The sequence below is a fragment of the Lepus europaeus genome, chromosome 4 (genome assembly GCF_033115175.1).
Source record: "Lepus europaeus isolate LE1 chromosome 4, mLepTim1.pri, whole genome shotgun sequence".
Classification (NCBI taxonomy): domain Eukaryota; kingdom Metazoa; phylum Chordata; class Mammalia; order Lagomorpha; family Leporidae; genus Lepus; species Lepus europaeus.
In genome coordinates, this window is record NC_084830.1 from 48,538,704 (window position 1) to 48,551,563 (window position 12,860).

At 39.1% G+C, this 12,860-nt stretch overlaps 1 protein-coding gene across 2 annotated transcripts in view; it reads left to right on the forward strand.

Annotated features, from left to right (window-relative positions):
- The window catches only part of VIRMA (vir like m6A methyltransferase associated), a 75,431-nt gene that overhangs the window by 60,664 nt on the left and 1,907 nt on the right, over window positions 1–12,860 (forward strand). The window contains exons 18-23 of one of the 2 annotated variants that reach the window (XM_062188236.1): window positions 5,553–5,705; window positions 6,160–6,320; window positions 7,600–7,696; window positions 10,398–10,564; window positions 10,984–11,315; window positions 12,148–12,291. In XM_062188236.1, the coding sequence (XP_062044220.1) occupies window positions 5,553–5,705; window positions 6,160–6,320; window positions 7,600–7,696; window positions 10,398–10,564; window positions 10,984–11,315; window positions 12,148–12,291 (1,054 nt within the window). The remainder of the gene's footprint in view (window positions 1–5,552; window positions 5,706–6,159; window positions 6,321–7,599; window positions 7,697–10,397; window positions 10,565–10,983; window positions 11,316–12,147; window positions 12,292–12,860) is intronic. The other variant, XM_062188237.1, reaches the window with a different exon arrangement.

The window sequence follows — 12,860 nt, forward strand, 5'->3', positions numbered from 1 at the left end:
GTTCATATACTGTAAATTTCATGCCTGTAAACTATTTAGTGAGTTTTTAAAATCATATTCTTAGAATCATGCAACTAATAATACCTCTGTCTTAACTTCAGAACATTTTCATCATCCCAAAAGGAAGTCTGATACCCATTGCCAGAAATTCCACATTTCCTCTTTCCCTAACTCTAATCTACTTATTGTCTTTGTGTGAATTTCTACAAAAGAGGTTTCTGAGATTTTGATTAGGACTGCATTAAATTTATAGACAATTTAGGGAGTATTAATATCATGTTAACTGTTCGTGTCCATGAACATAGGCTATCTTTCCATGTAGGTTGTTTACTTCTTTCTTCAGTGTTGTACGGTTTTCAATACAAGTCTTAATACCACTTTCGTTAACTTTGTACCTCTCATACGGGAAGTGTTTTGGGGAGAGTTTTTTTTATTTTTTTATTTTTGGATATTCCCTTGTAAGTGTTTAGAAATACAGTTGATTTTTGAATGTTGATTCTGTGCCTTACAGTGTTGCTAAACTTGTGTAGATGTAATTGTTTTTTCTAGTGGATTCTTTAGGATTTTTTTTATATACAAGATTGTGTAGTCTACAAATTTAGTTTTATTTCTTCCTTTCCAATATGAATGCCTTTTGTTTTGCTAGCCTAATTGCTCTTGTGAGAACTGTTTCTGCAGTGTTGAATAGAAATGTCAAGAATGGATGTCTTTCTTTGTCTTGTGTTCCTATCTTAGGGAAAAGGCTTTTACTCTTACTATTAAATATTTAAGTTGTGGGTTTTTTGTAGAAGTCTTGTATCAGGTTGAAGAACATCCATTTAATTCCTAACTTAAGTCTTTTTTATCATGAAATGTTGAATTTTTTTTATATAAAGATTTATTTATTTATTTCAAAGAGTTACACAGAGAGAGGAGAGGCAGAGAGAGAGAGAGAGAGGTTTTCCATCCAATGGTTCACTCCCCAGATGGCCGCAACGGCCAGAGCTGTGCCAATCCGAAGCCAGGAGCCAGATGCTTCTTCCTGGTCTCCCACATGGACTTGGACCATCTTCTACTGCTTTCCCCGGGCCATAGCAGAGAGCTGGACAGGAAGTGGAGCAGCCGGGTCTCGAACCAGCATCCATATGGGATGCTGGCGCTTCAGGCCAGGGCGTTAACCCACTGTGCCACAGCGCCAGCCCTGAAATGTTGAATTTTGTCAGATTTTTTTTTAGTCTTTAAAGACGATCATGTGATTCTTCTTCATGTACTGAACAATTGACTTTTGCATGTTGAACCAGCCCTGCATTCCTGAGATAATCATACTTTTTATATGTTACTGGATTCAGTTTGCTTTATTTTATTGAGCATTTTGGTATCTATATTCAAAATGGATCTTGGTCTATAACTTAGTTTTCTTGTGATTTCTTTGGCCTCACTAAGTGAGTTAGCAAGTGTTCTTGTCTATCTTTTGGATGAGTTCTTAAAGGATTGTTAACTATTTAAACATTTGATAGAATTCCCTACTGAAACTATCTGATCCTGGGCTGTTATTTGTGAAAAGTTTTTTTTCCCCCTTTTATTTTTCAATACCAATTCCAGTTGTTTTTTTTTTTTTACATTTAGCAATTTATTCATATTTTTTGTATCATCGTGAGTCAGTTTTAGTGGCTTCTGTTCTTTCAGGAATTTGAATTTTTTCCTTTATGTGTATCTTCATTATCTAAGATGGCATAAAATTGCTCATATTTTCTTAGAAACCTTTTTTTCTTACTGCAAGGTTGTTAATGATCATTCTGATTTTTAATTTCTGATTTTAATAATTTGAGTTGTCTCTTTTTTCCCCCTTTTATTAGTGTAGTTAAAGGTTTGTCAGTTTTGTTCTTTTCATATACACTAGTTCCTCTTAATTTGTGGTTTTATTTTCTATGATTTTAGTTACCCAAAACAAGCTGTAGTGAAAATATTAAGTGGAAAATTCTGGAAATAATGAATAATGAATTCATATGTTGTTGGGTCTTTTTAAGATTTATTTATTTGAAAGGCAGAGTTATAGAAAGGCAGAGGCAGAGAGAGAGCGGTCTTCACTCCCCAAGTGGCTGCAACAGCCAGTGCTGCACTGATTAGTAGCCAGGATCTTCCTCTGGGTGTCCACAATGGTGCAGAGGCCCAAGGACTCAGGCCATCCTCCACTTCTTTCCCAGGCCATAACAGAGAGCTGGATCAGAAATGGAGCAGCCGGGACTTGAACCAGCACCCACATGGAATGCTGGCTGTGCAAGCAGTGGCTTCACCTTATACCACGGTGCTGGCCCCCATATTGTATATTGTATATTGCTCTCAAGTAGCGTGATGAGATCTCTTGGTATACGCCTCCATTCTTCCCAGGATATGAATTACTGATTTGTCAGCATGTTCATGCTGTATGCACCCTCCATCTGTTAATTAGTAGCTATTTCAACTGTTTATCACAGTGCTTGGGTTCAAGTAATGCTTGTATTTAATAATGGCCCCAAAGTGCAAGAGTGGTGGTGCTGATAGTTTTATTATATTGTTATAACTTTCTATCTTATTAATCTCTTAGTGTGCCTAGTCTATAAATTAAATTTTATCATATGTGTTAGTATATATAAGAAATACTATAACCTATGAATGTAATGGGGTTCCTTATTATCCATGATTGCAGGCATCACTGGGGATTTTAGAACTTATCCCCTGCAGACAAGGGGGGGTACTCCTGTAAACAACGTTGTTTTTTAAATTACTTTTTTGTTCTCTATTTTTCTTTGCTTTAATGCTTACTGTTTTCTTCAGGTTGAGTTTTGCTATTTCTGTTTCTTAGGGTAGATGATTAGGTTATTGATTGGAGATTGTTCTTACATTTTAATATAGGCACTTGTAGTTGTATTTCTCTCTGGGTACAGCTTTGGCTGCATCCCTCAGTTTTGGTGTATTCATGTTTTAATTTTTGTTCATTTTAAAGTATTAATTTTCCTGTGACTTTTTTTTTTCCTTTGTCCCATTGGTTACTTATAATTGTGTTTACTTCTTTACATACTTATGAGTGTCTCAAATTTCCTCCTGTTAATTTATTTCTAATTTCATTCATGGTGAGAGCATACTTTGTTTGCTTGCAATCCTTTTAAATTTATTGATCCTTGTTTTATGATCTAGCATCTGGTCTGTCCTACAGAATATCTCATATGCACAGAAGTGTTGTATCTTCTGCTGCTGTTTAGTCTGTGAAGAATAGTTGATTTATGGTTGTTCTTCTGGGTCTCAAACCTTCTATTTCATTGTTGACCTTTTCTCTAGCTATTCTTTCCACTGTTGAAAGTGGAGTACTATGGACCATCATCTGCTGCCTCCCAGGTGCACTAGAAAGAAGCTGCATCAGAAGGGTGGAGCTCCTGGGACGTGAACCAGTGCTCTACTCTGGGATTCTGGCATTCTATATGGCTACCTAAGCCTCTGAACTACAATGCCTGCCCCTCCATTTCTTTAACTTGATTATTTTGGTATGTTTTCTCTAACTTTTCAAAGTAGTCATCAGGGCCAGGTGTTTGTGGCTTAGCAGGTTAAGCTTTTGCTTGGGATGCCTGCATCCCATATTGGAGTGCCTGGGTTCAAATCTTGAGTTTGCTTCCACTCCAGCTTCCTGCTGATGTGCACTTTGGGAGGCAGTAGATGATAGTTCTGGTACTTGGATCCCTTCTGCTCACATGGGAAAGTTGGATAGTGTTTCTTGCTTACAGCTTTCGTCTGGCCCACCCTTGGCTAGTATGAGCATTTGGAGAGTAAACCTATGGATGGAAGATCTCCTCTGTCTCTCTCTGTCTGCCTCCCTCTCTGTCTCTCTGTTGCTCATTTCAAATAAAATAAATAAAACTTAAAAATAAGAATCACTGTAATATTTCTGGTTCAGCTGTACTGAACTTACCATCTGAAAGTGGTATGAATTACTAGGAGTGAGAAAAAAAACTAGACAGGTGCCTTGATGGTTTTTAATCTGGTTAAATATATTTATTTCTATAAAATAATATATTTTACCAATTTTATTGATCTTTAGTTCCTTTAAAGACAATTCTTCCTTTTAGTGCACCATGATTATTTTTAGCTCATTTACTTTATTATTATTTTAAAATAAAGCTAATATGCCATTTACCAATCTGTTCCTAACTTCCAGTAGAGCAAATAAAACCTTTGTAGGTTCAGTGGTTTTTTGAACTTCTCGTTAAAACTGTGTGCCTTTTTGCTTAATAAAATGTAAGCCCCTTCTTCAGTGTAGGATTTTCTGAAAGGACCACTTGGCTCCCATATGGGTGATTTTTTTTTTTTCTTTAAAGATTTCATTTTTGTATTTTAGAGAGAGTTATAGACAGAGAGACAGAGAGAAAGGTCTTTCATCTTCTGGTTCACTCCCCAAATGGCCACAATAGCTTGAGCTGGGCCGATCTGAAGCCAGGAGGCAGGAACTTCTTCCAGGTCTCCCTCATGGGTGCAGGGACCCAAGCATTTGGGTCATCTTCAACTGCTTTCCCAGGACATGGCAGAGAGCTGGATTGGAAGTAGAGCAGCCAGGTCTGGAACTGGTACCCATATGGGAGCAAGTATGATTCTTGTACAGCAAGTTTGAGCAGGCTTTTGTTAAGAGTAATTTTCAGGGCCATGCTGTGGCACAGCGGGTTAATGCCCCGGCCTGAAGTGCCGGCATCCCATATGGGCGCTGATTCGAGACTTGACTGCTCCACTTCTGATCCAGCTCTCTGCTGTGGTCTGGGAAAGCAGTAGATGGCCCAAGTCCTTGGGCCCCTGCACCCACGTGGGAGACCAGGAAGAAGCTCCTGGCTCCTGGCTTCGGATCGGCTCAGCTCCAGCGGTTGCGGCCAATTGGGGAGTGAACAGCAGATAGAAGATCTCTGTCTGTCTGCCTTTCCTTCTCTCTCTGTGTCACTCCGCCTTTCAAATAAATAAATCTTAAAAAAAAAAAAAAAAAAAAAGAAAATGAAAAAGTTATTTTTTTAAAAAAGTAATTTTTATTCAGCCTTCATTGACATTTGATGAGTTATAGGACAAATGATATGAGCTCCAAACAAAATTTGTGCCCATTTAACAATATTAAATCCTGCATGTTGATTGGTAGGTATACGTTTATGTTCTGAGTTTTGAAAAACCATACTGTTTATGAGCCATTTTAAAGCAGGGCTATGTTCATTACATCAGTTCTTTGTAGTAGCAGGCATTTTATTGCCTTAAGTATCAAGCAATGTGTTACATACCTGGGTGCCAGTGTATTTGCCATTGGATATTTTTGTTGGAAATTTTCGTGCCAGTAAATTGCATATGTGTGTTTGCCTACCTAATTTGTGAGTCTTACTTTAAAACTTATTTCAGCTTTGAGCTGACTAAATCCTTCTTGCAATAATTAAATTTAAAACTAGCCATTTGTACTGGAGTAGAACCAAAATGTTGAGGTGAAGTTTGCAGCAAGTGGCTTAAATAACTGAAAAAGTTAGGAAACATCTTTGTAAATTTCTCTGCTCTCAAATTTAACTTGTGTGTGACATTTACAGGGATGTTGTGGAGACGATAGTGGTCTCATGGAAGTAGATGGAGCTCATCCATCACGGACGATGAGTATTAATGCTGCAGAGTTAAAACAGCTTCTACAAAGCAAAGAAGAAAGTCCAGAAAATTTGTTCCTTGAACTAGAGAAGCTTGTTTTGGTAAAAAAGAAAAACAAAAATAAAAACAGAGCATTCCTGAGACGTATTTTTTCCTCTCAGTTTGACTAGTACAACTTTTCATAGTGACCTTTTCAAATAGTGAACTGTTAGTTGAGTATCTATGCCATTTCAAATAATTCTTTGAATTAATAATTTGGAGTGAAGCCCTCTGTACTGTTGTGAATCTTAAGGAGTAAATGAAGGCATTACTTTCTGAATTGTCTATCTTTGGATGCAGGGTGCCCCCTACTGCCATTGTTTAGAAATAAAATGATAAGTGCTTTTGGTTTTGTTTTATTTATTATGTTTAATGTTAAGTCGATAATTTCTTAATGGTGCTCCAAATTTCTTTGAAGTGAAATAATACTGCCTTTTCTGATAGAGTGAGTAGATTAAGAGCTCAAGTGTTCATGGTTCATCTGCACCTTCTTATCCTGCTTTCTTTTGTGTCTAGGAACATTCAAAAGAGGATGACAATCTGGATTCTTTGTTGGACAATGTAGTGGGACTTAAGCAGATGCTGCAGTCATCAGGTGACCCTTTACCTCTCAGTGACCAGGATGTGGAACCAGTACTTTCAGCTCCAGATTCTCTACAGAATCTATTTAACAATAGGTAAAATAAGCAAGGTTTTGTGATTGAAGATACTGTTTATATAATGGTTGAATTTTAGAGAGGGTCAGCAAGCTTTCTGTCTTGCAAGTTGAAATCAATGTGGTTCACTGCATTTCAGGCTGAAGAGATTGATACAGATCTAGATTTGGTATAAATTATTTTATTACAAAATATTTACCAAAATGTTGTTTTTTGCTTGTGTGTTGTTAGCAGCGTCACAGTAATTTACATACCGTATGTGACTATTGAATTCCACTTGGGGACCGGTAGTACTACATTATTCTTACGTCAGTTGCCCACTTAATAGCATCCAGAACTTCATTTTTTATACGAATTCTAGGCTTTATAGGCCATGCAGTCTTTTGCTGCATATTCTTCTTTAGATTCTTTTTTTTTTTTTTTTTAATTTTTATTTTTGACAGGCAGAGTGGACAGTGAGAGAGAGAGACAGAGAGAAAGGTCTTCCTTTGCTGTTGGTTCACCCTCCAATGGCCGCTGCGGCCGGTGCACTGTGGCCGACGCACCGCGCTGATCTGAAGGCAGGAGCCAGGTGCTTCTCCTGGTCTCCCATGGGGTGCAGGGCCCAAGCACTTGGGCCATCCTCCACTGCCCTCCCTGGCCACAGCAGAGAGCTGGACAGGAAGAGGGGCAACCGGGACAGAATCCGGTGCCCCGACGGGGACTAGAACCCGGTGTGCTGGCACCGCAAGGCGGAGGATTAGCCTAGTGAGCCACGGCGCTGGCCTTCTTTAGATTCATTCTTTCTTTTTTTTCTTTTTAAGAAAAATCCTAAAAGTATACAAATTGCATAGCTTATAGGCAGAGAGGAGAGGCAATGGTTTATTGATCCCTGGCCTAAGCAATATACTTCTTAATCTGTGGAGCTCTATACTCATAAGAATAATTTGATGTAATAGAATTACTCTCAAAATTTAGAAGAATTAAATATGAGCAGATTCTGCACAATTGGTTTAATGCAATAAGCTTGCCTTTTTGGAAATAAAATTAGTGTTGCTGAAGGTCAAAATTTGTTATAGCAAGACTAGTTTCTACGTTATTGGTTTTGGAAGGTACTTAGTTCTTGAATAGTTCCATATATATATATATATATATATATTAATTTGAATGGCTTTTTGAAGAAGTCTTTTCAAGTGGTGATTTTGGTAAAACTTCTGAGGGTAATATTTTTAATTGTACCGTCCATAGATTTTCCTTAGAAGGTAAGCCAAAGTGTTTGATTTTGCTATTTTGCTTTTCACAAATGCTTTTCATGTTCTAGGACTGCATATGTGCTAGCTGATGTCATGGATGATCAGTTGAAATCAATGTGGTTCACTCCATTTCAGGCTGAAGAGATTGATACAGATCTAGACTTGGTATAAATTATTTTATTACTAAATAGTTAAAAAAGTTGTTAATATTTTTGTGTGTATATTGTTAGCATTATAATTGTTTACATACTATATGTAACTATTTGAAGTCCACTTGGGGACCAGTAGTACTACATTATTTTTATGCCAGTTGCCCACTTAATAGCATCCAGAACTAACACTTTTTTATACTTGTTATACTTCTTTTTAGTTACTGATTGTGTGTGTGTTTATTTTATTTTCTATTTAAAGATTTATTTATTTGTATTAAAGGTAGAGTTACAGAGAAACAAAGATCTTCCATCTGCTGATTGACCCCCCGGTTGTATACAACTGCTGGGGCTGGTCCAGGCTGAAGCCAGGAGCCTGATGCTCCATATGAGTCTTCCCACATTGATAGCAGGGGCCCTAACACTTGGACCATTCTTCACTGCCCTTCCAAGTACCTTAACAGGGAGCTGGGTTAGAAATGGAACAGCCAGGGCAAGACTTAAAACCAGCACTCCGATATGGGATGCTGGCATTGCAGGTGATAGCTTAGCTCACTGTGCAACAACAGTGGCCTCATATATATTATTTTCAAGGTTTATTTATTTATTTGAAAGGCAGAGTGACAGAAAGAGAGAGAAGGAGAGACAGAGAGTGAGAGATAGACTCCATCTGTTGGTTTCCTCCGCAGATAGCTGTAGCAGCTAGGGCTGGGCCAGGCTGAAGTTAGGAATCAGGAACTCTGGGTCTCCCATGTAGGTGGCAGGAATCCAGGTACCTGGACCATAATCTGCTGCATCTCAGATGCATTAGCACAGAGCTGGATTTGAAGAGTAGAGTAGCCTGAACTGGGACTGGTACTCCTACAGGACATGGGCTTCCCAAGTGACAACTCAACCTGCTGTACCACAACGCCTGCCCCAGGGATGTATGTTTAAAGAATCTGACTTTGAAGGGAAAAATTACATGATTGGATATGTATGCTGAAGCTCTTTGTTTACTTATTTAATGGAATATAGAACAGAGAAAAAGATCTCAAAAAATAATTCATTTTGCATTTGGCTTTAAGGAAGGGAATGGTGTGGAATCTGCTCTAAAACTTTGAGAACTTTTGAAGAATATACTTGTTATGAGTGAGAATTGAGATTCTTAAACATAATTTGAATAAAGATTAAATTTCTTTTTTAAAGATTTATTTATTTATTTGAAAGGCATAGCAACAGTATGAGAGAGCGAGCGAGCTGTCTTCCATCCTCTGGTTCGTTCCCCAAATGGTTGCAACAGTTGAGGCTGAGCCAGGCTGAAACCAGGAGCTGGAAGCCATAAACTCCATCTGGATTTCCCACCTGGATGGCAGGGGCCCAAGCACTTGTACCATCTTTTGCCGCCTTCCCAGGCACATTAGCAGAAAGCTGGATTGGGAGTAGAGTAGCCAGAACATGAACCAGCACTCTGATATGTGCTGCCAATGTCACAGGCAGCAGCTTAACCCATTGTACCACAAGCCACCCCAAAGATTTAAAATTTAATGCTGTTTTATGCTTCTTGGGGATGTATTTGGGATAATGATTTGAACTATATTTTATTGTACTCTATTTAGATATTACCTGGTCAAAAAAATGCTAGTGTTCAGGGCTAGAGCTGTGTAGGTTAAGGTGCCACCTGCAGAGCTGGCATACCAAATGGGCGCAGGTTTGTGTCCTGGCTGCTTCAGTTCTGATCTGTCTCACTGCTGATGGCCTGGGAAAAAAAGTGGAAGATGGCCCAAGTGCACCCATGTATGAGACCCAGATGAAGCTCCTTGTTCCTGGCTTCAGCCTGGCCCAGCCCTGGCTGTTGTGGCCATTTAGGGAGTGTAGCTGCAGTTGGAAGATTTCTCTCTCTCTGCCTCTCCATAACTCTGCCTTTCAAATAAATAATTTTTTTTCCCCCAAAAATAATGCTGAGGTTGGCACTGTGGCATAGTGGGGAAAGCTGTCACCTGCAGTGCCAGCATCCCATGTGGGCACCAATTCGAGTCCTGGCTGCTCCACTTCTGATCCAGTTCTCTGCTGTGGCCTACAAAAGCAGTGGAACAAAGCCTAAGTGCTTGGCCCTCTGCACCCGTGTGGGAGACCCGGAGGGAGCTCCTGGCTCCTGGCTTCAGATCAGCGCAGCTCCGGTCGCTGTGGCCATTTGGAAAGTGAGCCAGTGAGTGGAAAACCTCTCTCTCTATGTCTGTAGCTCTGCCTCTCAGATAAATAAATAAATCTTAAAAACAAGTTAAAAAAAATAATGCTAGTGTTCATCATGTATAATAAAACTGATAAAATGATTTGTTTCACATTTAAGGTGCATTTATTTTAATTTTTTTAAAGATTTATTTATTTATTGGAAAGACAGAGTTACAAAGAAGGCAGATGCAGATGGCTGCAACTGCCAGGGCTGGTCCAGACCAAAGCCAGGAGCCAGGGGGTCCATCCAGGTCTCCCATATGGGTGCAAGGGCCCAAGCGCTTGGGCCATCTTCCACTGCTTCCCCAGGTACATTAGCAGGGAACTGGATTGGAAGTGGAGCAATCAGGAGTCGAACTGGCACTCATGTGGGATGTCAGCATCACAGATCACAGATGGTGGCATCACCCATTATGCCGCAGTGCCAGCCCCAAGAATATGAATTTCCATGATCAGATGTTACACTGGTAGTTAAGATGTCTTTTGTTTCATTTTTATGACTGCAGGTAAAGGTTGACTTAATCGAGCTCTCTGAAAAATGCTGTAGTGACTTTGATTTGCACTCAGAATTAGAGCGCTCATTTTTGTCAGAACCGTCATCTCCAGGGAGAACCAAGACGACTAAAGGATTCAAACTTGGGAAGCACAAGCATGAGACCTTTATAACTTCAAGGTAAAAATTTATTCCACTGAAGGTCTTGATTATGAGCATATAAAGCTTTATTTCATTGTATTTTAAGATAGAGTTATTTGCATAACACTTGAATCATTAATATTGTTTGAGTTTGTTTTAAAAAATAATAATTTGGCCAGGACTTAGCCAGTACATTTGTAATATTGTTCTTTGTGAGCACTTAAAAGGTCTGAATAAGAAGTGAACTGGATTATTGTAAAACTTTTAGTGATATCAATAAAATATGAGTACCATTCTTAGCTAGTGTGTTGTATTATGCTGGGAAGTAATATATATACTTGCAAAATTGATGGAATTAGAATAAGAAAAAATTGAAATCCAGATTCACTATTTATTGTATTTTCACTGGAAATATGAAGAAATGGAAATTTTCTAATGGAGTATTTTTGTTTTAATAGTGGAAAATCTGAATACATTGAACCTGCCAAACGAGCTCATGTTGTGCCACCACCAAGAGGAAGGGGCAGGGGAGGATTTGGACAGGGTATACGACCCCATGATATTTTTCGTCAGAGGAAACAGAACACAAGCAGACCACCATCTATGCACGTGGATGACTTTGTTGCAGCTGAAAGTAAAGAAGTGGTCCCTCAAGATGGAATACCCCCACCCAAACGGCCACTCAAAGTCTCCCAGAAGATTTCTTCTCGTGGTGGGTTTTCAGGCAATCGAGGAGGACGTGGTGCTTTTCACAGTCAGAATCGATTTTTCACACCACCTGCTTCAAAAGGTAACTGCATTTCTAATAGGCTAGTATATTAAAATATTGAGTGAAGTGACTGAGGAGATTTAGATAAAGTATTTGTTACTAACTACAGTTGAGATGCCTGTAGACCAGTGGCACTATTTGCAGAGTACTCTGGTGGGTAGGAAAAAAAAAAAAACACATACTTTTTGGGTTAACTTCTGATAAGGTGTACTTTTACTGGTAATTTAAAAAATGTCATAGGTAACTATTCTCCTTTTAACATTGAGAATTTTATTATTTTTTGTGTAAATACCATTTCACATTTGTACTGCTCAACAATTTCTTTAAGATTATTTGTGTAGTTCATAATTGATTCCTTTATCACCTTGCTTCTTACTGTTATATTTAATCTGTTTTAAGTTGTTTGAAGATTTTGAAACTATTTGATATAGTTAAAGAAATTATGCTTTTACTAGTGGATTGATGAGTTCAAAAGGTGACAGTAAAAGAGAGTACGAATTTGGCATTAATAACAAACGCTTACATAGGTGTGTCGGGAACTGTTACAAGTAATGCAGATATGATACCCACGAGGTAGGTCTCATTAGTACTCCTTCTTTACTGAAGATAAACTGTGATTCAGCTGACTAGGACACAAAAATGTAAGTGACAGGACCAGTATTTGAACCTGGCAGTCTGCTTTAGAGCCTCTGCTGTTAACCACTGTGTGATTTTTGCCTCTTAGTAGTATATTCAGTTTACAAGATTTTCGTTTTTCTTCTGTTACTTTTTTAAGATTAAGAAAAACCTGCCAAATCTTCCTTAACACAAAATTCTGGCAATATTAGATTTTGATCTTGTTGTTTGTGTTTAGGAAACTACAGTCGTCGGGAGGGCACCAGAGGCTCCAGTTGGAGTGCTCAGAATACTCCTCGAGGGAATTACAATGAAAGTCGAGGAGGCCAGAGTAATTTTAACAGGGGCCCGCTTCCACCATTGCGACCACTTAGTTCTACAGGTATATGTCCTCTCTACTTGATGTTGCTCAGAGAAGGGAAGGGAATTCCTCCTTTTTTTTTTTTTTTTTTAAGATTTATTTATTCATTTGAAAGTCAGAGTTACACAGAGAGAGGAAAGGCAGGGAGAGAGAGAGAGGTCTTCCATCCGATGGTTCACTCCCCAGATGGCTGCAACGGCCAGAGTTGTGCAGATCCGAAGCCAGGAGCCAGGAGCTTCCTTGGGATCTCCCACGCGGGCGCAGGGGCCCAAGGACTTGGGCCATCTTCTACTGCTTTCTCAGGCCATAACAGAGAGCCGGAACGGAAGTGGAGCAGCCAAGTCTCGAATCAGCGCCCATATGGGATGCCAGCACTTCAGGCCAGGGCGTTAACCCACTGCACCACAGCACCGGCCCCTCCTCCTTTTCAAAATATTGAGTGCTATAGGCTCTTCTAGGAGAGAATACTTTGGAACAGGGTTGGGGAACCTGTTTTCTGCCAAGGGCCATTTGGACATTTAGAACATCATTTGTAGGCCATGCAGAATTATTAACTTAGAAATTAGCCTGCTGTAGATTTATTGAATTTT